Source organism: Gorilla gorilla, chromosome 9 (genome assembly GCF_029281585.2).
Source record: "Gorilla gorilla gorilla isolate KB3781 chromosome 9, NHGRI_mGorGor1-v2.1_pri, whole genome shotgun sequence".
Classification (NCBI taxonomy): Eukaryota; Metazoa; Chordata; class Mammalia; order Primates; family Hominidae; genus Gorilla; species Gorilla gorilla.
In genome coordinates, this window is record NC_073233.2 from 115,496,325 (window position 1) to 115,523,480 (window position 27,156).

The window sequence follows — 27,156 nt, forward strand, 5'->3', positions numbered from 1 at the left end:
ACCTAAAGGACCATGGAACTTCTTCTGCTTTCCAGTAAATTCAAGAACTCACTCAAGTTAGTATGTATCTCCTAGGTGATTTGAAATATTTTACCAGCCACTAGATATATTTTATGTATCGTTAAAAAAAACATATTTTCACCTGTAAAGGGAAAGGTGTGATGTATTACGAAGACTTAAGCATGCAGAGGTAGACTGAAATGAAGAAAAAAGCTGAAGACTGAAGAACGAAATCACCACATAAATTACAGTGTGGACCGGAAGCTTGAATTTCATTGGATTTTCTAAACCCAAGGTTTAGAAAGCCTTGATTTACATTTTGGGTGGGGGATATTTTTACTTTTAGTTATTTCAGAATTATACTGCCAACAGTTTTTATTGCCTTGGAAATGAAGCCTCAGTAAAGAATAATATAAAACTCATGTATTTTCGCTCCATTGTATAATTTCTTCCCATAAAATTTTCTGGTTTAGAAACTTCTAGATCTGTAATACATTTGCTTCAGGAAAGGAGAGAGGTTATTTTTCAGTGGCAGGGTAACTGTTTTTATATGGGAGTCCTCCAGGTAGCTCCCAGAGGAACGCTGTTACTCAGATGCGTATGTACATCCTGGCTTTGATTATCCCTAGCTTTGCAGTTTAGTTTGAAATGAATATACTGTGTATTCTCTTTATTCTCATGTCAATCCAGAAGTTTACCTTTGATTTCCAGAGGGAGCACAGGAAAGTGATTAATAGCACTACCTCGGGAGCCAAGCTGAAAGGGTTTGAATCTCCGCCACATCCTATTTTTGTGACCTTGGAAGGTTCCTTACCCTCTCTGTGTTTCAATTTCCTCAGCTGCAAAATGGAGATAATTGTTATTGTTCACTTCATAAGATGACAGTTAAGATTAAGTGAGTTAATACGAGTAAAGCTTACAGCATATTGCCTGGCACATAATAAGTACTTTGTGAATATTTGCTATTATCATTAATTTTATGAAACTTTAAGCTAAGACTTAACTTTTAAAATAAAATTTTGTTTATAAATGTGCTCTCTACAACTTTTTATTAAACTGGGGTAATCTCAAATTAGGAAGATTATAAAAATGAAATAGTATTTACTTTGTAGATTACCTTTTATTTATGTATAAACAGTATGAGTCCACCAGCCTTTTGGTTGTTACAGGGGATAAACTTGGAATGTGAAGAGCTACGCAGAAAGTAGCTTTCTTTGTCTCATCTAGGGATTTCAAGATTTTAAAGAAAGGAGTTCCGTCCCTTCTAGTTGAGTCTCTAATTCATTCCCTGGGGTGCTTAATAGAGAGATCGACTTCTAAGAGTTAGGGTTACCCCGTAGCACTTTACAAAGAGCCTCAGGGGGCTTCTTGCTCAAAGGAAGCGAGGCTGGTTTCTTGATGCCAGGCGAGAGGATGAGTTTTCAGAAGTAGCAGACCACACTCATTACTGCCCCTTTTCTCTCAGCTGGAAAAGAAAAAAAAGACAAGAGGCAGATAACCTCATAGCTTAGCACTGAAGTATCAACTGATCTCTAGGGGCATTTGATATGACAAGCACAATCATTTGATCCTTCCCTTTGGATGAGTTCAGGCCAATGTCCCTGTATACATTGAGAAAAATTACTACAAATCAGGGGAACAGGTTAGTAAACCCAGGATTATAATCATATTCTTTATTTTAGTTAAAAATAAATCTACAGATTTGTTTTCTTCCAGTTGGGAGATTTGCAGTTGTTTTATTAGTACTGTGATTGAGTAATGCTGGTAAAAAAGTACTTTTCTAAAAAAGTACAAAGTTCATTTTGACAAGTATATATTAAGCAAGCAGTGTGTCAGGCATTGTACCCGTCCATGGGTGTCCTAGAAAAGCATACAGTCCAGAGCAGAAGGAGACATGAAACAGATAATTTTGGAACAATATTAGCGATTTATTAGTAACACAGAGCAGGTAATTCTAATGTCCCCCTTGAAAAACACCTCTAGAGAGGAAGTCTTTGGGAAGGTTCAGCACAGAGAATGATTTTTATGTTCATCTTGATTTTTGTGAAGCAGGTGGCATTAAAGTTTATGTATGAACAAAAAGGGTGAATTTTTCTATGTGTAACTAATAACTGAGTAAAGCTGAATTAAACAAATAAAACGTCAATATCTGGGCCAGGCCTGGTGGTAAAGTGATCACAGTACTTTGGGAGGCCAAGGTGGGCAGATCACTTGAGGCTGGGAGTTCGAGACCAGCCTGGCCAACATGTCAAAACCCCATCTGTACTAAAAATACAAAAATTAGCTGTGTGTGGTGGTGTATGCCTGTAATCTGAGCTACTCGGGAGGCTGAGACACAGAATTGCTTGAAACTGGGAGGCGGAGGTTGCAGTGAGCCAAGATTGTGCCACTGCACTCCAGCCTGGGTGACAGGGTGAGATCCTAGCTAAAAAAAAAAAAAAAAAAAAGTAAATATCTGTATTTTTCAATTAATGAAACAGGTATAAACCAGGCTTACATGTAACCATATTGAAGACAATAGGCTGATGTGTAAAAACACAGGAGAAGTGTATCATGGCCGCCTCATTGTTAGAATGCTATGCAGAAGAAGAGTGAACTTAAATTCTTCCTATCCTGAAAGGGCTCTGTATTCCATAAATGATGCTGGGATAGCATGCTAGCCATATGCAGAAGAATGGAATTGGAACCCAACCTATCACTATCTACAAAAATTAACTTAAGATGGATTAAAGATTTAAATGTAAAACCTCAAACTGTAAGAATCCAAAAAAAAAACAAAAAACAAAAAAAGAAAACCTAGGGAACATCATTCTGGATATCAGCCTTGGGAAAGAATTTATGACTAAGTCTTCAAAAGCAATTGCAACAAAAAACAAAAATTGATATATGGGACTTAATTAAAGAGCTTCTACACAGCAAAAGAAACTATCAACAGAGTAAACAGACAACTGACAGAATGGGAGAAAATATTCACAAACTATGCATCTGACAAGGGTCTAAAACCAGGCTTAATTAAACTAAAGAACTTCTGCATGGCAAAAGAAATTATTGACAAAGTAAACAGACAACAGACGGAATGGGAGAAAATAGTCACAAACTATGCATCTGACAAGGATCTAAAACCAGAATCTATAAGGAACTTGAACAATTCAACATCCAAAAAACAAATCACCTCATTAAAAAGTGGCCAAGGCTGGGTGTGGTGGCTCATGTCTGTATTCCCAGCACTTTGGGAGGCCGAGGTGGGCGGATCACAAACTCAGGAGATCGAGACCATCCCGGCTAACACCGTGAAACCTCATCTCTACTAAAAATATTTAAAAAAAAATTAGCCGGTCGTGGTGGCAGGTGCCTGTAGTCCCAGCTACTCTGGAGGCTGAAGCAGGAGAATGGCGTGAACCTGGGAGGTGGAGCTTGCAGTGAGTGTAGATCAAGCCACTGCCCTCCATCTTGGGCAACAGAGCGAGACTCCATCTCAAAAAAAAAAAAAAAAAAAAAAGTGGGCAAAAGACACGAAAAGACACTTCTCAATAGAAGACATACAAGCAGCCAACAAACATGAAGAAAATGCAAATCAAAACCACAATGAGATACCATCTCACATTAGCAAGAATGGCTATTATTAAGAAGTCCAAAAACAGCAGATGCTGGCAAGGCTGGGAGAAAAGCGAATGTTATACACTGCTGGTGGGAATGTAAATTAGTTCAGCCACTATGGAAAGCAGTTTGGCAATATCTCAAAGACCTTAAAACTATCTACCATTTGACCCAGCAATCCCACTGTTGGGTATATATCCAAAAGAAAATAAATCATTCGACAAAAAGACAAATGCATATGTTCATCACAGCATATGTTCACAATAACAAAGACATGGGATCAACCAAGGTGCCCATTAACAGTGAACTGGATAAAGAATATGTGTTATGTATACCATAGAATACTACACAGCCATAAAATGGAATAAAATCATGTCCTTTGAAGCAACATGGATATAGCTGGATGCCATTATCCTAAGAAAATTAACACGGAAAACAAAATACCAGATGTTCTCACTTATAGGTGGGAGCTAAACATTGGGTACTTATGGACATAAAGATGGCAACAATAGACACTGGTGACTACTAGAGTTGGGAGGGAGGAGGGGAGCAAAGGTTGAAAAACTAACTATTGGATACTATGCTCACTACCTGGGTGACAGGATCGATTGTACCTAAACCTCAGCATCATGCAACATACGCATATAACAAACCTGCAAATATACTCCCTGAATTTAAAATAAAAGTTGAAATTATCTTGAAAAAATTCTCCCCATGCTTAGGTCCTGCTGAACCACTTGGGAAATGCTGGTTTGGCTATAGCGGAGGCTTAGTAGAATGAAATAGATGAGCTCAGTACCACTCATGGAAAAATAATTCAAAGGGCATTTCTTATCAGTAGTGGCTCAGAACATCACACACACAGCTATGATTTGCTAAACACAGATTGTCTAATTAACAGCAAATAGAACATTAACAAGTGGGTCTCCTTTAAAACAAAGCTACTTGACTTTAAAAAGAAACAGTAATTTTTCGTTTTCTATATAAAACATTTAGCATAGTTATTTAATGAATATTCTGTGAATAATGAGTTAAATAGCATTTGCACAGGCTTCTTCTGCCACCCAAAGCCATTTTTGGTGTTTCCTGTTTGGGGGACAGATAATGAGATCTAATTGTTATCTTTGTTTCCTGTTTGGGGGACAGACAATTAGAACTAATGGTTATTTTCCTTCCCTTCACTTTTCCTATTCAATCAGCAAGTCCAGTTGATTCTACCTTCTAAATATTTTTTACTTCTGTTCAGTTCTCTCCCTCCCCACAGTCATCATCCCAGTTCAGGTCACACCAACTTGCGAGAATTTATTTTAACAGTCTCTTAAGTGATTCTTCACTTGACAAAATGTTATTTTACTTTAGAGGAGAACATAATAAGAATGACAAAATTATAATACTAATAATAAATACTACTCGCTGAATGTATATTAAATACCTGTAACTATGCTGAGTGCCTTACATGCTTTGGTTCTTTTAATCCTTAGAACAATCCTACAAGCTAATTTAATTACTTACCCCATTTAATCCTAGAGAGGTCAAGCAACTTGTCTAAAGCTGCCACTTGGTTAGTGGTAGATCCTAGACAAGAACTTTGTCTCCAAAACTTGTGCTCTCAACCACCATGCACACTCCCTGCCATATCTGCCAAATTTTCTCTTAATAGGAAGGCTCTTTTACTGTATTAAACTATGCTGCGTTACTCAGCACAATATTGGACACATAAACATTCAAGAAGTTTTTACAAGGGATAAATTCAAGAACTATTATGTAAAGAACGGGGAGTTAAAGTATTATTTCACTTATCTCACATCATTATGAAATAAAATTTTTTTCAGGTAAGCCAATTTTATAGTTAACTGAAATCAAACCACTTAACAGTACAGAATTGTTAAAAATTTAGATAAACTATTTCTAAAATGCAATCCATTCTTTACTACCTTAGTTGCATGAGAGTTCTTTTTCAATCATATCCTAATGACAAAGAGCTTTTGTTATGAACAAGTGTCATATATGCTGCTTATTTAGTAATTCCTTCTGAACTATGGTTTTAATTACCATCTACATGCTGAGGAAGCCCAAATCTTTGTTTCCAACCTGTGTTGTCTTCCTGACCTTCAGATCCATGAATCTTTACCACTTGGTCCTGAAAACTAAAAATGTTCCAAAGACCTTTTTATACCCAGATCCCCAAATATGCTTCTCCAAAATATCATATCTTAATGAATAATTCCTCTGTCTATCCAGTTGCTGGCCACAAACATGGACATAATGTTCAACTCCCCCTTTTCCTTTGCCAACCACTGCCGCAGTCAATCAATTAACAAAGGTCCTATTGAATCTACCTTCTAACTATCTCTCATATCTTTCACACCTCTGTCTGTCCATTGCCTTATCCTGCCATTAATATCTTTGCCTGGGTTATTGCAACAAGTCTGTAGATGGTATCCTATATCTATAATTTTAGGTATAGGATTTATTCCTCATATTACAATTTATTCTTCATATTACAGTCAGAGTATTTTTTTTGTTTTGAGACGGAGTCTCTGTTGCCCAGGCTGGAGTGCAATGGTGCAATCTTGGCTCACTGCAACTTCCACCTCCCGGGTTCAAGCAATTCTCCCGCCTCAGCCTCCTGAGTAGCTGGGGCTACAGGCACACACCACCACACCCGGCTAATTTTTGTATTTTTAGTACAGACAGGGTTTCACCATGTTGGCCAGGATGGTCTCGATCTCCTGACCTCGTGATCCACCCGCCTCGGCCTCCCAAAGTGCTGGGATTACAGGCATAAGCCACCATGCCCGGCCCAGAGTGTATTTTTTAAACTAGAGATCTGATCATGTCACATCTCAGCTTGAAAGCTTTCAATAGCTCCTTATTGCTCTTCAGATAAGGTTCAAACTTCAACATTACTTACTAAGCCTGCTTGATCTGACCCTTACTTGCTTTTCCTTATCTTGCCATCACTATTTTTCCCATCCCTCTCACTGAGCACCACACTAAGTCATATTGGAACTTTATCTCTTATACATATTCTGCACTCTTTTGCCTTTAGGGCTTTGCATGTGCTATCTGGAGAACCCCCAACCCCTACATCTAGGCTAAGCATCTCTCCTACTCACTGCCACAGCACCTATTTCCACTTGTAATACTGTATTTAAGTCCCTGTTTGTTTCTCTGTATCATCTTCTCTCCTCTCCTCCCCAAAGACTGTTGCATCTACAGGGTAGAGCTATGCCCCTTTTGTTTACCCTATAGTATCCCTAGTGCCTCACTATGTCTAGAGCGTAGCAGGCATTAACGTATTTTATAAACTATTTTGAAAACAGTTTTAGATTTACAGAAAAGCTACAAAGATAGTACAGAGGGTTCCCTTATACTTTTCCCTGTTGTCAGCATCTTTTTTTTTTTTTTTTTTTTTTTTTTTTTGAGACGTAGTCTCACTCTGTCGCCAGGCTGGAGTGCAGTGGCGTGATCTCAGCTCACTGCAACCTCTGCCTCCCGGGTTCAAGCGATTCTCCTGCCTCAGCCTCCCGAGTAGCTGGGATTACAGGCACGCGCTGCCACACCCAGCTAATTTTGTATTTTTAGTAGAGATGGGGTTTCACCATGTTGGCCAGGATGGTCTCGATCTCCTCACCTCGTGATCCACCCACCTCGGCTTCCCAAAGTCCTGGGATTACAGGCGTGAGCCACCACACCCAGCCTGTTGTCAGCATCTTACGTTAATATTATACATTTGTCACAACTAATGGGCCAATACTGATACCTTATTATTAACTAAAGTCCTTGCTTCATTCAATTTTTCTTAGTTTTTACCTAATGTCCTTTTTTCTATTCCAGGATCCAATCAGGATAACACATTACGTGTAATAGTCATAGCTCCTTTGGCTTGCATCTCTTGGCTGTGATAGTTTCTTAGACTTTCCTTGTTTTTTAAGCTTTTCAGAGTTTTGAGGGGTACTGACTAGATATTTTGTGGCATGCCCTTGAATTGGGGTTTGTGGAATATTCTCATGATTAGACTGGGGTTATATGTTTAGGGGGGTAAAGTGCCATTTTCATCATATCAGGTCAAGGTTACATGCTATCAACATGACTTATCACTGGTGATCTTAGCCTTGATCACCTGGCTGAGGCAGTGTTTGTCAGGTTTTTCCTTTTTTTTTTGAGACAGAGTCTCACTTTGTTGCCCAGGCTGGAGTGCAGTGGTGCCATCTTGCCTCACTGCAACCTCTGCCTCCCGGGTTCAAGCAATTCTCCTGCCTCAGCCTCCCAAGTAGCTGGGATTACAGGTGCCCGCCACTACACCTGGCTAATTTTTGTATTTTTAGTAGAGATGGGGCTTTGCCATGTTGGCCAGGCTGGTCTCAAACTGCTGGCCTCAAGTGATCTGCCTGCCTCCACCTTCCAAAGTGCTGAGATTACAGGTGTGAGCCACTGTGCCCAGCCCTACTATAGTTATTCTTTTTTCCCCTTTCCACACTGTACTCAGAAAGTCATATGTCCAGTTTATATTTAAGGGATAGGGAGGTTTTTTGGTTTGTTTTTGAGACAGAGTCTCACTCTTTCACCCAGGCTGGAGTGCAGTGGCGCATTCTCGGGTCACTGTAACCTCCACCTCCCGGTTCAAGTGATTCTCCTGCCTCAGCCTCCTGAGTAACTGGGACTATAGGCACGCACTACCACACCCAGCCAATTTCTGTATTTTTAGTAGAGATGAGGTTTCTTCACGTTGGCCATGCTGGTCTTGAACGCCTGACCTCAAGTGATCTGCCTGCCTTGGTTTCCCAAAGTGCTGGGATTACAGGCGTGAGCCAGGGCGCCTGGCCTGCTCCACCTACTTGAGGGCAGAGTGGCTACGTCAATTATTTGACCATTGGGAGTTCTTTCAGTTGATTGCTGTGTTTATTTGACACACGCCTATTTTGTTTACCTTGAGCACTTCTTGACTTTCTTGTGCTGCAATATGCTTCAGGTTCACCTTGCCCTGACCCAGCTCTAGAATCAACCATTTCCCAGGGTCCCCTAGATGCTTTTATTGTTGAATGTATTAGAAATTATGATCTGAGTGTTGGGTGGGAACTAACCAAATTAAATTAAAATTTGGATTCATTTAGAAAAAACACAAAAGTATAAAGGATAATGTATGTTCCCACCACTCAAAATGAATAAATGTTATTTTTCCTTTTATTTTGCCTCAGATATATTTTAAGAAATAAAACACACAAAGTTGAGAAGATCATTTTTCTCCTTCCAATCCTAAATCCCACCTCTCTTCCCAAAAGCAACCACAGTCTTAAATTGGTGTATAGACAGTTTTTTCAAGCATGTATGGAATATTTACAGAAATAAACGTGTTAAATAAGAGACTGGCTTTTATTCGAGCTAAGTATGAGTTCCCACACTCTGGGCTGTTCTAGTTGGCAATGTGTCTCTGCCCGCAGCTCTTTTTCGAATGTATATTCGTTTCCTTGCATTTCTGCTGCAGTGGATGTTCCATTTCTCTCTTTTCTCATGAGATAACTTCTCTCCACTTGCAGACACTCTCTCTTCTATAGTCTGTTTTATCCCCTCTCATCCTAACTTGCTGCTTTGCAGGCTGCTCCTAGTGTCTTCCTTATCAAAAGGAAGAAGGCTGATAACCTGATGTACACTTTGTGAAAGCAAATCATAAACCGAAAAGTGCCATGCAAATATCAAATCTCACTGCTCTGTTCACAGTGCCAAAAGACAATGGGGCCTGGGGCATCATTCATTTCTTTGTAGTATCTTGCGCTTTAAGTGATTCTTGAGCTTGAGCTCTTTAACAGTTGTCTTTTATCTTGAAGTTAGTTGGTTCCAGTTATTTTTGAGTTGTACTTCTACAAAGTTGGGGCCGCCAGATACTAGACTATTGGATATCTGGAAATCCAGATGGTTAATTTTATTGTTCTTCATTTTTATTTTTCTTATGAATACTATTCCTAAAGATATAGGAACAATACCCAAAATAAAGGAAAAGCTTGATATTGAAGAGATTGCTCATGAAATTCATAATTTCTCCAGCAAGTGACTTAAAATGAAAGGCTAATTGTATTAATATAATTAAAAAGTCTATACGTGTAACCTCTATCCATTGAATTGCATTGCTCTGTGGGCAGTTCTGTTGATAATGTTCTGGGTGGCTGGCATGTTAACTGCTTGCCTCAGTAAGCAGAAATTTTTGGTTTGCAGCTTCCAGCCTTATTAGTAAATATACCTAATATCTAATTTCTTCCCACAGTTGACACTTACTTTGACAAAGGCAAATTTGGAAGCAATTACTTGAGGACAGTTCATATAGCATCTGGACAGTCAACACGGGCACCATGAAGCACTTCCTGAGGTATGTGTTTACGGTTCCCTGGCTGAGCCCTCTGCAGTGGAGAAACCTCCTCACTGGTTAGGGTAATATTACCAGTCATCGTTTGTGATCCCGTGACCAGGTCTCCTAAGATTCTGTGAAATAGCACTGCATTTTTGCTAAGAATAACTTGGCCATGAGATTCCTCTGCTAACTCTATATGCGTGCTGATGATAAGACAGAGCACTTGTAGATGGCGAGAGAGTGTGGGCACAAAAGCATGGCACTTTAGACAGCCCTGGTGCCATGTGTCTCTGCACAATGGTACACCGCTGGCCTGAAAGGTTTAAGGAAATAGCTGTCAATGAATCACTTAATACAATTTGTGTAAAATCATTTTCTGGAAATAAGTATCCTTTTAAATATCCTTTAATTTAGATTTTGGTTGGCTGGCCAATCCATATGGGCATTTTAAAATTTTGTGGGCGGTCAAACTATATGTTCTAAGCTTCCGCTCTTCTTACCTCAGTGATGTCTCTGAAATTTGTATCAATTGTTGGTTCCCTGAAGATTGTGCTGGACAGAGTATGCCATAAATTGGTATGTTTGGGGTGATCTTTTTTAGTTTTGAAAAGCATTTGACTGGACCTAAAGTTATAATTATTTTCAAGAGTATTGACTGTCATTCAGTTGTCTATTAATGGAATTCCCAGGTAAATTTTGCATAATATTAAAATACGGCAAAATAAAGTTAGTCAGGTCCCGAATGTGAGAAAATACAACATACTTCCCAGAAGATCGGGCTTCTTTTCCTCAAGATGGTGACCTGCTTCTGTTACACGTTCTTGTCTTTTGCTCGGGCCTGTTTTCTCTAAGCAAATTAATAGGCTTGCATCTTTTAAGAAATGATTTGATTCCTTCAATGGCCATAATTTAAGATCCACTGCCCCCCACCCCAGTGGTTTTGGTTCCATTGTTATTTCTGGAGCACCCAGATCAGTTTGTGTGGGATTCACTGGGTTTTGATGCAGCTATTGGTAGTTTACTGGATCTTCGAATTGTGAAAACCTCTCAGGAAGTTACTGTGAAACAATTTATAGGCATCAGCATTTGTTTTATTGTACAGAATACTGTTTATCTTAGCTGTGTAAAAATATAGTATTTGAAAAATCACGAGGACATTTGCCAGCCAAGTATTTGACCTAATATGTTCTTGGTTGTCATGGTAATTAACTGATCTAGCTATACATTCATGAAAATTTGGCATTTGTGCACACCTCCTGAATGTAAACATGGTGTCTTTCATCTGCAGAATCATGTTAACAGAAAGCTTTGGTGTGAGATGAAGCTTAGAATTTAGGAGCTCCCTTTGTAAAAGTGGTGATGATGGTGGTAGGGTTGCCAAGTCTTGTACTACTCAATTTCTTCCTCAATGTCTTATTTGTTTTAGAAAAACTTGAGCAGCCTCAAAACCAGTCATTTTAGGAAAAATAGTAGCCTTTCGTTCTGTTAGTTTTATTGTTAAACTGAATAGGTGCACAAAGAGTACATTTTTAAATTAATTTGTATATGATGATTTAGAACTGGTACAGTGAAAATCTACCATTGTAATTTTGCATAGACTAGCACCAAGGGTTACAGAACCAACACATCCCTATTAGTTATGTGTTCTGATAAACATTTTTTTCATGTAACTTGGAGTGTATATTTTATAAATATTATATGGCTTTGATTATTTATGTGAAACTAAAGCTAGGATAACAGATTGTACATTGAAACAGAAACTTGAGGATTTTCATTGACCATTGGTTTTGAAATAATAAAAGGAAACTTGATCATTTCCCTTCTTTAGTTGATTTATTTTCTGTAGTCCATTTCCACAGATGTTGGACGATTTTGGCAATCTTTTCATTTGAACCAAAGAGAAGGTTATGTAAGCAAAGCCTGAATGAATCAGGTGTTAATTCCTGAGCTCAGCAAATGTATTATGGAGAATGAGGAGCTGACTTTTCACTGGGAAGAATTCAGCATTATTTAAAAGCCCACGCAGTGATTAATCTGTCAACTTCTGAGATGCTCTAGAATGAAATGCTCCATGCACAGTCCCAGAAGAAATTAGGTTAACCTTAGAGAAACCAGGTTGTGGGAAAAAATGGATCTTGATCTACATTTAGGATACATGATACCCAATTGCTACCATCAGATATATTAATGGTATAAACATTCAGAGCAAAAAGGAATAGAGAAAATATTCAATGTATGTCAAAAATTACATGAAGTATAAGGAATAAATGCTATTCGATTAGTACACCTGGCTAAAATGTGTATTTTAAATTGAGGATAGAAATGGGATATTGGGTATGTATCCCCAGACCATCCAGTCTGACTTTAGCCATGATGTGCATGAAAAGAAAACATGAGGCTGGGCGCGGTGGCTCACGCCCGTAATCCCAGCATTTTGGGAGGCCTAGGCGGGCAGATCACGAGGTCAAGAGATCGAGACCATCCTGGCCAACATGGTGAAACCATCTCTACTAAAAATACAGAAATTAACTGGGTGTGGTGGCACATGCCTGTAGTCCCAGTTACTTAGGAAGCTGAGGCAGGAGAATCGCTTGAACCAGGGAGTCAGAAGTTAAAGTGAGCCGAGATCATGCCACTGCATTCCAGCCTGGCAAAAGAGCGAGACTCCGTCTCAAAAACAAAAAAAAAGAAAAGAAAAAGAAAACATGGGATAACATGGATAACAAAACATATCTACATGTGATCAGAAAAAGAAGGAACATTTTTTAAGTCCCAGCTAGAACAAAAGCTTAGGGTTTCATTTTTGTAATATATTTTACTAACTTTAATTCAGTTGATGTGTATAACAGAGAAGTCTGAAGACTTGTGCTGAAGATCATTTCCCTCGTTGGGATTTAGTTATTGAGGTTATATTTTTTAAAGTTATCAGAACATGATTAATTTTGGAAATTAATAAAGGAAAATTTTAAAGTCACCCATGTAAATCATTGCTTCCAGCTGTTCCAGTCTCAGAATCTCAGTTTCTTGGCCCTGCATCTCACCTCGTTATTTTCCTTCCTCCAGCAGAAAAGAGGAAAGGAAAATATCTGCCAAGCTCAAACCTCTGTGGGAGGAACTGAGCAATACAGCAGACTTATCCTATGTCCCAACTTTGAGGCAATCAAGGGAAAAAACTATTTTTCTAGTATGATTAGGTAAATAAGGGCTTACAATTAGCAAAAATAACTACAAATTGGATTTTTAAGCCATTCATACTTGATTAATATCTTGGTCCACTAATTCATTTAGTGTGCATTCATTGCTAATAATGCAACTATTTATTCCACTTTCATTCTCTCTTCATAGCAAATGTAATTAAGTAAGACATAACATCCCATTTTACAAAGGAGGACAAGGAGGCTTAGTAAAGTTAAGTGACTTCAACAAAGGCACACAGATGTTTGAATGCAGGCCTGTTTGACTTCCAAGCTGTTTCTCATGTTTGTATCGCATTACCCCATTACTGTGAGCCCACTGTGAGGTATTGTGGGTGATTCAAAAATGAATGTGAGGGCCAGGCACGGTGGCTCACACCTGTAATCCCAGCACTTTGGGAGGCCGAGGCAGGTGGATCACCTGAGGTCAGGAGTTCAAGACCAGCCTGGCCAACAAGGTGAAACCCCATCTCTACTAAAAATACAAAAAATGGTTGGTCATGGTGGTGGGAGCCTGTAATCCTAGCTACTAGGGACGCTGAGGCAGGAGAATCGCTTGAACCCAGGAGGCAGAGGTTGCAGTGAGCCGAGATCACGCCACTGCACTCTAGCCTAGGTGACAAGAGCAAAACTCCATCTCAAAAATAAATGAATGTGAGACGTCTCTGTTCCAAAGTAACACACCACCTGGTAAGAGACGAGGCGTATGCATACAAAACTAAGATATATAAAGGAATGAGATCAGTGACAGGTTATAAACATTTTGTGAAGGAATATTCAGGAAACGCTTCATTGAGACAATGTTGAGAGAAAGGAAGGACTAGGATTTTAATATTTTAAAATAAGGATAGAAGATGTGGGATGCTGTAAACAAGGCCAAGAAGGCATGACTGGTGCCATAAGCACTAGTGGTCCAAGTTTGTTAGATGTAGACCCTGTTTGGGGTGAGTAGAAGACAAGTTGCAAAAATCAAGTTAGGAGCAGTTCTTGGTCACCTTTGCAAGCACAGCATGAAGCAGCCCAGAGCATGGCAACATTTTCACCCCGACTTAAAGAGCACCTCAAAGAGGAAGGAGAATCGGATAAAAACATCTTTTCCCCTTCTAACATGTCTGGCCTTCTCTTAGAGCCAGAAATCTAGTCCAATCCCTTCACCTTATGTGTGAGAAAGAAGAAACCCAGAGAAGCAAAGTAACCTCTCCAAAGTCACATAGTTCATAGAGGCAAATTCGGGCTAGACTCCAAGTCTGACTTTCAGACAAGTTAGTCAAACTTTTTATTCAGCATGACCCACTTTCCATTGCTTTTGAAGAGCAGAAGGTGCAGGAACGTGTAGTTGTTCCAGAATTTGATTAGCATTGCTTGAGGCATTGACTGAGCTTGTGAGATATAGAAGCTAAGTCCTGAAAAAGGGAAAGTTTATGCCCTATGCATCCAAATACCTCTCTCACTGTAGACTGGTACTTTTAGCTGTAGTGTTCTCTTTTCTATGGTACATACATGTATGAGGTATATTTTTACATGTATGTGTGCATATATATGACACATACATATATAAACACACACAAATATGCACATATATATATACACATATATATTTTTATTATACTTTAAGTTTTAGGGTACATGTGCACAACGTGCAGGTTTGTTACATATGTATACATGTGCCATGTTGGTGTGCTGTACCCATTAACTCATCATTTAACATTAGGTATATCTCCTAATGCTATCCCTCCCCCATTCCCCCACCCCACAACAGGCCCCGGTGTGTGATGTTCCCTTTCCTGTGTCCATACACACATATATTTTAAATTATTTTGCTCCCTGCATTAAAACAAACAAAAGCTGTGTCCACACTCTCATTAAAATATGTTAACCTGCATCTTTTTCTAGGCAATCTCCTGTAGGTGACCTTCCCAGAGCCTGCCCATTGCCCTCAAGCTGTTGTCCGAGATCTTCTGGGAGCTGGATCACGTACATCCCAGCTCTCCCGCCCCTTGGCTTTCCCTCAGCTTTTCAGGGCCAACTCTTTGGCTGCTTCACTGTTTGTTAAGCTCTTCCCGCAGAGCATGAGCAATATACCCAAAAGCCATGGGCACTGAATAAATGTTAGTTTGAATTTCATTCATTTACTCTTTGGAATTTTCACTTTTGTACTGAAGTGAGGAAAGCACGCTGATTTTCCAGGCTGTTCTGTCTGTCCCTGTGGGATGGTGGAGTTGGCTTTCCTGTTTAACCTGAGAGGAACGTACTGTCTCTCTCTCCTCTGCCTCTCCAACACCCTGGGTGTTTTTCTTTTATAGAATTGTCACACTGTTTTTCAACTTTCTGTTTTTACTGTCCTTTTCCTTGCTCGACTATAAGCTCCTTGTGGACAGGGAGGTCATATGGCTTGCTGTGAAAATAAGTTCTTGACTCATGTTCACTTTTTCCACTGCCATATCTCCCACTCTCATTTCTTCTGTACTGCACGGTCAGTCTTATTTTGTATTTGGCTCTATGAAGGAATAAATAAAATAAATTGAAATACCTTTCAATTGTCATTTTTCATTTTCCCCCCAACTTATTTCAAATCTCTTTCTTTCAGCTGCTCTAGGTCTTTAACAAAAATGAATTTGTTCACAAAACTGAGCATGTCCTCTAACTAGGTTGTTTAAATTTTTTTTGAATTATATTATGTAGCAAATTTATAATAATAACAGGCCTATTTCTTATCCCCTATAGAATATTTTGAACCCTATAATGGATGATGGAGCATGAATAATACCTTTGATGACTTTATTTATATATTTACTTAATTTGGGTTGCCTTAAAAATATTTTTATTTACCAATAAAAGTTTATATTTGAGGTTGCATTTAAATACTTTTAAAATGTCAAAGTATAATGTGTTATAATGTGTTCATTGTTTCTCCTTATAAATAAGTCAATAAAAGTATTATCCAAAGAGTAAAACATAACCTGATTTTAAAAAATAAATCTTGTAGCCAGGCACGGTGGCTCATGCCTGTAATCCCAGCACTTTGGGAGGCTGAGGCGGGCAGATTGCTCAAGCCCATGAGTTCAAGACCAGCTTGGGCAACACAGCAAGACCCCATCTTTATAGAAAATACAAAAATTAGCTGAGCATGGTGGCGCGTACCTGTAGTCCCAGCTACTGGGGAGGCTGAGGTAGGAGGACCACCTGAGCCCAGAGAGGTCGAGGCTGCTTCAGCCTAGGCAACAGAGTAAGACCGTGTCTTGACAAATAAATAAATAGAAATAAATCTTATAAAGTGTATTTAAGCATCAAAATTTTGGTTGAATAATGATATTGTTAATAAATTAAGAGAAACCTGTACCTCCTTTTCTTTGAAAGGAAAGGGTTACACTATTAATTTATTTATTTTAATTATTACACAATCAACTAGTGCTCTCTAAGCCCTCAGATACAATTTCCCTGGAATATATTATAAACAGAGTGCCCTTTGCTACAACAGTATATTTTTGAATAACATTGATCCATGATAGATATATAACCACCAATCCCCTTAATTTTTACTTTTTCAGAAGTTAGTGTGATCTCTTCAGAAAAAGAATAATGTGAAAAAACCACAGGGCCCCACACTATCTGGGCATGGGATCTTGGAACCTCTCCCCTGCTCTACAGGAAGGAAATACTCTTGTTTTCCTAGAGACCCACGGATGGTTTCTTTGTGTGATTTCACATTTCCAGTTCATGTACCAAGTCCTCTGCAGCCTCTCTTCCTAGTAGAGAGCTCTTATAGGGATGGTTGATAAGTTAATTCCCAACCGATTGTCAGTGCCCCTACTTAGGAACTTCAGTGGAGCAACTAAATGAACTGTCGGGGACATTCAGCTACTTGCTCTTCTTTATGACATTTAGATGAAAAGTATTTCATTTGGGAAACTGTGGTTTGAACCAAGAACTGTGATTATTTTTGTACATATCTTTCATCAACAATAGTGTACTTTTTATTTATTACAGGATTTCTTCAAGCAAGAATTAACTTTCATTAGCACATTCATTGAAACTGTTCAAAATAAGCCACTTTTCTCTTATTGTTCCAAAAGACGTCAGAGTCACAAATTTAGGATGATGGCGTAGTGTTGCATTACAGGTACCCACACCCCCTCACCCCACAGGCAAGGGGCTACATGGTTTTAGGCGCATTTCCTGTTTTGAAAGCCCCATCCCTCCTGAATGGATTCCTCTAACAAAGCGCCACAAGACCGGAGGTTGCTTTTGTTTGGTAGCAGAGATATGATCCATTTCGAATAATTTACATTGGGTGGCTATTCTGGTTCAAACTAGAGAATGAATGTTAAATAATAAATGTGATCATAATTGCTTTATGGAAGAACACTGCTGTGAACTCAGCCATAAACATCACTCTGCAGCATATTAATAAAAGGCAGTAACAGAAAAGATTGGAAATGGAGCGTGTGTAGTAGCTCTTATTATTGAATCAGATTCTCCCAGTGTTTAAGCAAGGCATTCATCTTAGGAAGCTACAGTAACTCTTTCTGGAACACTATCAAAAAGCTGTGATTAAAAAACAGAAATAAACAAAAAAACTGCTGCCTATGCATGCAGTTATTAGAAAGAGGAGGTGGTGATCAGTATTTTCTCCATCTAGTCTTGAGGATTTAATTGTTGTTCCTACAAAATCTAACAGATTTTTTTTTTAGTAGTGAGTCAAGAATCTTCCATCAAAATGAAGAAAACTAAGTCTAGTGTTATGAAGAAGAAAAGCGAATATTGCCCAATTAAAACTAAGCTTATTGGTTTCCTGATTCAGCCTAGGAGGGAAAGGAGCAGAGCCATAAACCCCCTGAGCAGAGGGTTCAGAAGGTGAGGAGGGTGTGAAACAGGAGGTTGAGATTAGTGCTGGTACAAGAGACAGTAAGTGGGTTCTGTCTCACAGGTACATTTGAAATGCCTCCTCCCAAAGCATGCAGTCATGAAAAAAAAAAAAAGGACATAAAACAAATGAAATTAAAAGGAGGAAAGGGTACAATGAATCCCAAAATCCTTAAACTCAAATAAGAAACAGATACACCTTTTCTTTCTCCCTTCCTTATTCTTTTCCTTCCTCTCTCCCTCTGTTCCTCCCTCCTGTCCCTCCCTTCCCTCCTGTCCCCCGCTTCCCCTTCCCCTTCCCTTCCTTCCTTCCTTCTTTCCTTCTTATCTTCTTTCCTTCTTTCTTTCTTTCCTTCTTTTCTTTCTCTCTCTCTTCTTTCTTTTTCTTTCTTTCTTTCTTTCCTAAACAACCACTGATTAGCTCAAGAGCATTTACAGATCTATTTCTTTATTGCTTCCTTTAAAGGGTAAACATGTCAAACCAATATAACATTCTCTCAAAATAGTTAATCATTTTTATTGTTCTGCTTTTGATCCTCAGCAGTTTTTTCCATAAACTTTGTGATTTAGGGACTTAAATAGGTCCAAATTATTTAAGAAGTGAGCTCCTGGCAGTATTTGATGGTGAACAGCCAGCCTAAGTTGCTCACATGGAGGTTTTGAGGAGTTGGTCCTTTTATAAGGAAGCAAGTTGTATATTGTTTCCAAAGTAAGGGATCACCCTGATGTTTCCATCTCTGACCATGACCTGCCTGGACCAGGTTTACAACCTAAACACAAAATAAATTACACCTGTCAAAACATAATTTGATCTGATGATCTGGATTAAAAAAATACAACTAGCATAGCAGGAAAGTATGGTACCTAGCATAGCAAGCTGAGGTTTTAATTAAATATTTGTGGGCATGTTGGCCCATTAGAAAAATAAGGGGAGAAAATAGAATATATCTTGGATAATAAGTAGCATTATCAGGTCCTGTTGGCCTAGGAATTATGAAAGAACAAGCAGCGTATAGATACCATTTCATAATTCAAATGTGCACAATTGAAATTGTTTATGATTATGTGAGAGAGATGTGATTTACTTCACAGAGTGGTGAACCCTAAGAAATGATGCTTCATCCCTAACCCCTCCTGTGGATTTCTCCTGGCTTTCATGTCTTTGACAGTATGAGCATCATCAAGGAAGTTTTTTTTAAAAGATAAAAGCAAACAGAATGAGATATCTTTTCTTCCTTTTGATGTAAGACTGTCTTGATGCAAAACAGTAACACAGTCATTTTTCTCATATACAGGGATGCCAGTGGGAGAAATTAGAGTTGGGCTGTAGGTAACTCTATATATGGACACTTCCTGCCACTTAAGATGACACTTCTAGGTCTCAAGCCTCCTCTTTGTGTAGACCTGATACAGAGGTCACAGGGAAGACTTTTTGTAGCTTAATTTAAGCTCTGTTTGATGCCTTGGAACCTAAATAGGAAGAATACAGAGACGCTCCATGAACGATCATAAGGGTAGTCCTCTTCTCTAGGAAGATTTAGTACAAACAGAACTGGATTATCACATAGTTCTACTTTTGCTAGATTTCTGCCACACAGACTTAAAAGGTAGCTTCCTTTGAGGTGCAAGCCCGCAGATGGGGTGGACTTCCCTGAAAATTGCACATGGAACAGATATTAGGGAAAGCTTTTATCTTTGACTTAATAATTAATAGTATATATTAATATGTTAATGTATATACATATATATCCCAGTAATTAATATCATTACCGTTTGGCTGGGGACCAGTTAACAAGATATTGCTCAATCTTTTTTTTTTTTTGGCATAGCTATCCAGTAGTTAGAAAATGAAAAACATTTTCCAAGAGAGCAAGCTGAGGGTTTTTTTTGTTTTGTTTTGTTTTGTTTGAGACAGAGTCTTGCTCTGTCGCCAGGCTGGAGTGCAGTGGTATGATCTCAGCTCACTGCAACCTCCGCCTTCTGGGTTCAAGCAATTCTCCTGCCTCAGCCTCCCAAGTAGCTGGGATTACAGGCATGTGCCACCACGCCCAGCTAATTTTTGTATTTTTAGTAGAGACGGGGTTTCACCATATTGGCTGGGATGGCCTCGATCTCTTGACCTCTTGATCCACCCGCCTCAGCCTCCCAAAGTGCTGGTATTACAGGCGTGAGCCACTGCGTCCAGCCCTGAGGTTTTATAAATCTTCTCACTTGTCTAACTAAAATATCCCACTAAATTTATTTTTAGGGCTACTGGGTTTTGTTGTTGTTGTTTTTTGGGGTGTTTTTTTTTTGGAAGCTGTTAAACTAAATCCTAACAGATCTTAGGATATATTTGACTAGAACAGTTGAATGAACAGTAAATCCATTTTTGTCTTTCCGCAGAATCTGGTTGACTTTGTACTGACTATACATGGAAATTTTATATGCACTTTTGTAATGGCTTTTGGTGATCATTTTATACATCATAATTTTAGTTATAATTTTCATTTTTTAAATAAAATAATACATATTTATTATAAAAATGTACTTAATCAAAAAAGAAAATTAAAATTACTGATTATTTTACTACCAATCAATATCACTGTTAACATTTTTGTTGTGTATCCTGCTTTATACATTACTATTAAAATTTTTGTTTTATTTTTTAAATGAAAAGTGGATTATCCCATACATATTTCTTTTTAACTTTTTTCTACTTGATAAACATATCATGGATATTTTCATGTTATTAGATATTCTAGGACATAATCTTGTTGCCTGCAAAGTATTCCATTATGTTATCTCAGTGCAGCAGCTTGGTTGTTTTGTACGGTTTCTTTCCATTTCCTTTGCATTTATAAGATATAAACTCCATGCCTTTGTGCAAATCAGACTGTTCGAGTTTTTATTTTTAACACAAGGCTGTTGAAGCTATTGGAACCAGAGCAATTTAAGGAAAGGAACACAGCCAAGGTTTTGATTCTTTTTCAGGGGTGGATCACATTGTAGAGGCTACTAGTTAACTACTCCAGTATATCTGAGTGACCATGCATCACCTTATTTTAGAACTGGAAGGAATTAGTGAACTTTTGAGAATAAAGAAAAATCTTTTCCAGATGACAACAAAAGGAAGTAATATAAATAATTCTGCCTCCTGGGAATGTACAGTATAAAGAGAAAATAGGTTGACTATATAAGTTCCCGGATAAGTCCTCTTTACCACTAAAGCTTAAGTCATTTGAAATTCTGAACCGTACCATGAAATAGTAGGCACTCACATTTTTAAAATTAAAAGTCTTCATAAAAGATGGACTTACATGGGCCACAGATGTGTGAATAAGCACATGACTGGTGACAATATAGTTCATCATTTGTTGCGGTATTGCTGGAGTGAGGTAGGGTGTACAGTAAAGAAAACTTTCTTTAGCAAGAGCCAAGAACAAACTTCTCAAGAGGAGTTTTTGAAACGTTTAAATCACGGAAGGTCGTCACCTCTAGGAAAATCAAAGGTCAAGGGTGCTTGTTCAGTGAACTGATGAGAAAGGCTTCTGACAAGGCCAGGGAATGTTAGGATAGGTCAGCAGAAAAGGCAGGTGGCCACAACCAAGTCCTCAAGGAGGTCTGCAATGCCTAAGGGAAAGCAGAGGGAAAGAGGAAAGAATGGGAGCAAGGGAAGGAATCAAACAGTGGGATTGGTGGAGGGTGAGGAGGACACTAGGGAGGGGCTGAAAATGGACAAGGGCCAGCTGAGAGGCTGTTCATGGAGGCGAAAGAGGAGAGCATGTTCTTCCCCCACGTCAAAGGGAGGGGTGACTCCTAAAACACAAGCAGTATTAAAGGATTCTGTTTTCAAGGTACTCATTTATTTCCAAGATGTTTTTAGGCAAAGGAGGGAAAAGAAAAGATTCTAATGCTTCATCCTCAGTTTGTTGGAATATCAGATTCACTAGAATAGAAAATTCTGGAGTTTCTTACAGTCATAGTAAGTGTAGCTACTGCAAATAAAGTAGCATGGGACTAGAAACATATGTTAAGCATAAGGTGATTTTTCTAACCCCTGATTTTCTCCTGGGCTTCTTTTCTTGCTGGTGGTGGCTGCTTTCTCTTCTCTTCCAGAGTTCTATTGGAAGGGTGCTGTCTTTTGTTTTTCACAGAATGTTGATCCAGGTATGCCTGTATTTTTACTGTAAATTTCTGTGGCGCTGCCTGAAATTTGTAATGAGGAAGCTAACTGGAAGATGTGAACTACAACGGATCTGTTACAATACCAAGCTGGGAGCTTCTAGAACCATGAAAATCGGTAAGCCTGAGACAAAGAAGTAAGCAAAAGGTAGAGTTGGTACGATGGAAGATACGATGTTATCTTTCAGTGTAGTAATTCTAAACCATGTGTAAAGGATAATCTTTGAATGACTGTTTTTGTTACTGCTTTCACAGAAACATCACTGAGGGATTCTAAAAGTAAGGTAAGTAAAATTATTTTTCAGCAGCTTTTTTTTCACTTGGAAGCTTACCTCTATCATAAGAAGTAAAAATTCTAAGAAACCAAAATATACCACTGGCTAGGAAAACTACTGCCAACTGAGAAGAAATAATCATTTGCCCATTACAAACCACTGTACTATTTACATGAGAACAGCCACTGTATGTGAATTTCTAGGCAGGTTTGTGAAGTACTTATTACTTCATTGTCAAATGAACCCTTTCTTATACCTCTTCCCAAATCATAAAATAAATATTCCTTGAACATAGTAACAGTATTAACTCCCTACTATTTCCTCAATATCCAAATCATTTAACATTATACTTAAGATTTTTCAATAACATCAAAGAAGCCACTATGCTAGCTTTTGTAGCATAGTGGAGCATCCACATAAGAAAGAAAACCTATTTTCTTTTTCAAGATTCTTGATAATTTTATCTTATTAATTTTGACATCCTGAAGACTATGTCCCTCACGTGCCTCACTCTTTAGTCATAAACATAATACCCATTAACAATAGAAACTACGTTGGGCGAGGAAATGAAAATATTACATTTCAATATAGGTAGCTTGAAACAGGAAAATGGTAAGAACAAAACCAAAAAAATTGTATGTGTTTTCCTGATTAAAGTAATCAGGAAAATTGCACTACCCCCCCCCCCCATCGTGAAAATGTCAAATTTATTAGAATTCAAGTACACTAAACCAATTGTTGCTTTTAACTTAAGTCTTCATATAGAAGCTTAAGCAAATGTTTGAAGCCTCTATCCCAGTAGATACTGATTAAGCCTCTGGTGTTAATGAAAAGGAAAGTGATTAAAACATGTTTTCCAGCTGTTGCAGACTTCTGTGAGTGTTCACCCTGACGCTATTGAAAAAACTATAGAAGATATCATGGAACTGAAAAAAATTAATCCTGACGTAAATCCACAGTAAGAATATGTTTCTTATGTCAAAAATACAGAACACAAATCACATGGCCACAGATTTAGTGTTTCTCTGTCTCCTCTCTTTTTTTTTCTCCCTGTCTCCCTAAAATAATCATCTGCCATGTTTTGACTTTCAGATGAGGAATAAAGAAAAAAAGTATCTTTTTCATGTTTGTGAATGGCAGCAACTTTGTACTTCCTTTGTGGCTTATGCTTCTCAGATGCAAAGAATGTAAGAAATGTGATGGGTGCCCCGATGGAGAAAGATGAGCCCATTCATCAACAATCACTCTATCTGATGCCTATGTTTTATGTTAACAGTAAATGTTCAAATTGTACATGTGCTTAAGCTGATTCTGTTCCATCTAGAATAGTCCTTCACTTCCTCCATGAATATTACTTTATGACGGCTGAGAATCTTGGAGACTGTTTCTACCTGCTTGTCAAGAAGACAGGCATGTGTGGGAAGGAGAAATGGTTTTTATATGAAGACTTTAGAACTTCATAATTTATTCCTCTCATCTTGGAAGTATTAAAATGCATTTGGCAATGTTCGTGACATTTAAAATTAGCTTTATATTTTCCACTGGGTACAGCAATTTTTCAGTAAAATTTTGCACGGAGGACACTGGGTAGAATAAATTCCAAATGCAGATATATTTAGAGAAGGTTTCAGGTTGGTAACAATCAAACTCTCTTTTAGATGTTCGTGTCTGAGAACTTTAGATGTTACCTTTGAGAAAGTCTTTTATTAATAATTACAGGAACTGTAGCTGAAGGGAATTTCAGAGCACACTTGCATAGGTCTATCTCTTGGAAGGATTTTAGGTACTAGCTATCCAGGGGCTCATCACAAAACCTCCATTTTCGCCTGGTCTCCATAGGGTTCTTCGGCAGCCGCTTCAGTTCATTAGCTGCCTTTTGCCTATTCAGCTACCAAAGGTTGATTTACTTACATAGTAAATGTCTTTTTGAAACCTTCTAACATATATTTTATTCCTCTGGGAAGGTGATAAGAAGGCAGTTCATTATAAATAAGATTGAATAAAAAATTTAAGACTACAACTGGCAAGAGGGATATATGAGTCCTGTAATCATGTTTAGAGACTGGATTAGATTTAATAGCAAATCTTTTCTATGAAAGTTATATAAGGTGCATTCAAGAGCATTTCTTTGCCATCCATTCTCTTGTTTTCATTTTTTTAAAAGACCCTTTTAGGTTCAGGTTGAGGATCCCTAATCTGAAAATCCAAAATCTGAAACTTTTGGGCATTGACATCATGCCACAAATGGAAGATTCCATAGCTGACTTCATGTGACAGATTGCATCTATTATTAAAAATGTTGTATAAAATTACCTTCAGGCTATGTGTATAAGGTGTATATGAAACACAAATGAATTTCATGTTTAGACTTGTGTCCCATCCCCAAGGTATCTCATTATGTATATGCAAATATTCCAAAATCTGAAACACTTCTGGTCCCAAGCATGTCAGATAAGGGTTACTCAACCTGTAGTATTTTTTTTAAATCTCCATGTGGCTTCTAGTGCCTTTTTTACAGAGCAACATTGATAAGCTCTGATATAAAAAAATTAAGTACTTTTCTGAGAAAACAAAGAAATAGCTTAGAGATGGGAGAAACACTTTATAACTTACCAAACTGTTACTACTATTAACCTCACTTGTTTTAATTACATTTTTAAAGTGCTGCTTATGGTGGCACTAAAAATTACGACAGAGAAAATTTATGTATTTATTTTAATTTTTTTTTTGAGACAAGAGTCTTGCTCTGTCACCCAGGCTGGAGTGCAATGGCGCAGTCTAGGCTCACTGCAACCTCCGCCTCCCGGGTTAAAGCGATTCTCCTGCCTCCGCCTCCCAAGTAGCTGGGACTACAGGCACGTGCCACCACATCTGGCTAATTTTTGTATTTTTAGTAAAGATGGGGTTTTACCGTGTTGGCCAGACTGGTCTCAAACCCCTGACCTCGTGATCTGCCCGCCTCTGCCTCCCAAAGTGCTGAGATTGCAGGCGTAAGACACCGCACCCGGCCAGAGAAAATTTAATTGACTTTCCTTATTCCTGCCTCTTATATTCCGTCCATTCTCCTCTTTCCCTCAAAATTAACACTATTCTCCATACTACATTGACTTTCTAGGTGGCTAGTGCTATGGTGCCCTTTCCTAAATTTTAATATCTGGCCTAGTTGTTTGGTGCTATGGTAACAAGTAATGATGAAAGTCATTCACTGAATACGACTTTATTAAAGTTCAGTATTCCTAGGCTGTCTGACTGTCCTGTACGTTTGGAGCAGGTACACAGTTCTAAGTTCTGTTGCCCTCAACTTGAGATTTAACATCTGTGCATGTCATTTACCCCTAAAAAAAAATATGATGATGTACAGTGATTATAATGACCACCACCACACCACCTCAAACATGCTCAAAGTCCATGAGTGAACAAGACAAAAGACTAGATTGGAGAGTATCATATGCAGTTGCCAATGTTCAGCCATTTTTGAGCCACAGAAAATACATGACTCTAAAGAATTTAGGAGGAAAAAATAAACGTGAAGTACTACTTTTAGACCTTTAGATTCTACATTACTTTAGAGGCTGTAGAAAGGGAAAACAGCATTCCGATCACAGAAAGTAATGATCCTCTGTGTGTTACAGTTGCCAGATTGTTTTCTGTTCTAGTGATATGCTTTAAGGCTACTGTTATTCAAATAGTGTACATTCAGAGAGGACTGAGAACGATCATAAAACATCTGAAAACCGGCTGGGCGCAGTGGCTCATGCCTGTAATCCCAGCACTTTGGGAGGCAGAGGGAGGCAGATCACCTGAGGTCAGGAGTTCGAGACCAGCCTGGCCACACATGGCAAAACTCCGTCTCTATTAAAAAATATAAAAATTAACTAGATGTAGTGCTGGGCGCCTGTAATCTCAGCTACTCGGGAGGCTAGGGCAGGAGAATCACTAGAACTCAGGAGGCGGAGGTTGCAGTGAGCCAAGATTGTACCACTGCACTCCAGCCTGGGTAACAGAGCAAGACTCTGTCTCAAAACATAAAAAATAAAAATAAAATAAAACATCTGAAATAAGATGTCCCATGAGAGGGAAATGAAGAAATAAGATTTCTCTTTTCCCTAGAGATTGGAAGACTCGCTATCTTAAATAGTCATGGCACTGGAAAGGTGGAAATGAATTTGCTCAGAGAACAGAATTTGAACCACTTTGTAATAAGCAAAGCAGATTTTGTTTCAGCATAAGAAAAAGTGTTCAGACAACTACAGCGGTCAGAATGTAATAGAACATCTTGTAAAGTTGTAACTACCCTCTTAGCACTGTCTCCCCTGAGGAGGACACTCCTAAGTGGAGGTGGTGTTGTTATTGTTATTTTGTTTCACTTCATTTTGTTTTGATTTTTTTTCCTTGAAGCCCTTAAGGGCTTTTTCTGTTGTCCTCATCCTCATTCTCTTCCACACATCTTTCTAAGGTAATTCTGATATGACCACCTAGGGGGGTGCTATATAATCCCTAAGAGCCCGGTATTACCTATAATTTCAAGTAACCTGCATAAAGAAATCCCTTGTGGGTTTTGGTTTTGTTCTGTTTTGGTAGAGATAGGATCTTGCTTTGTTGCCCAGGCTGGTTTTGAACTCCTGGCTTCAAGCAATCCTCCCATCTTGGCCTCAGAAATCCCTTATTTTTAAGTCATACCATTGCCATTTAGCTTTAGAAAAAGTCAGACTTCGAG

The 27,156-nt window shown here is 38.5% G+C and overlaps 1 protein-coding gene across 2 annotated transcripts in view; it reads left to right on the forward strand.

Annotated features, from left to right (window-relative positions):
* ELMOD1 (ELMO domain containing 1) overlaps positions 1–27,156 on the forward strand; it is a 75,882-nt gene that overhangs the window by 17,300 nt on the left and 31,426 nt on the right. For both annotated transcript variants that reach the window (XM_019037762.4, XM_004052072.5), the window contains exons 2-5: positions 9,860–9,961; positions 22,137–22,282; positions 22,420–22,448; positions 23,300–23,397. In XM_019037762.4, the coding sequence (XP_018893307.1) occupies positions 9,945–9,961; positions 22,137–22,282; positions 22,420–22,448; positions 23,300–23,397 (290 nt within the window). In that variant the 5' untranslated portion in view covers positions 9,860–9,944. The remainder of the gene's footprint in view (positions 1–9,859; positions 9,962–22,136; positions 22,283–22,419; positions 22,449–23,299; positions 23,398–27,156) is intronic.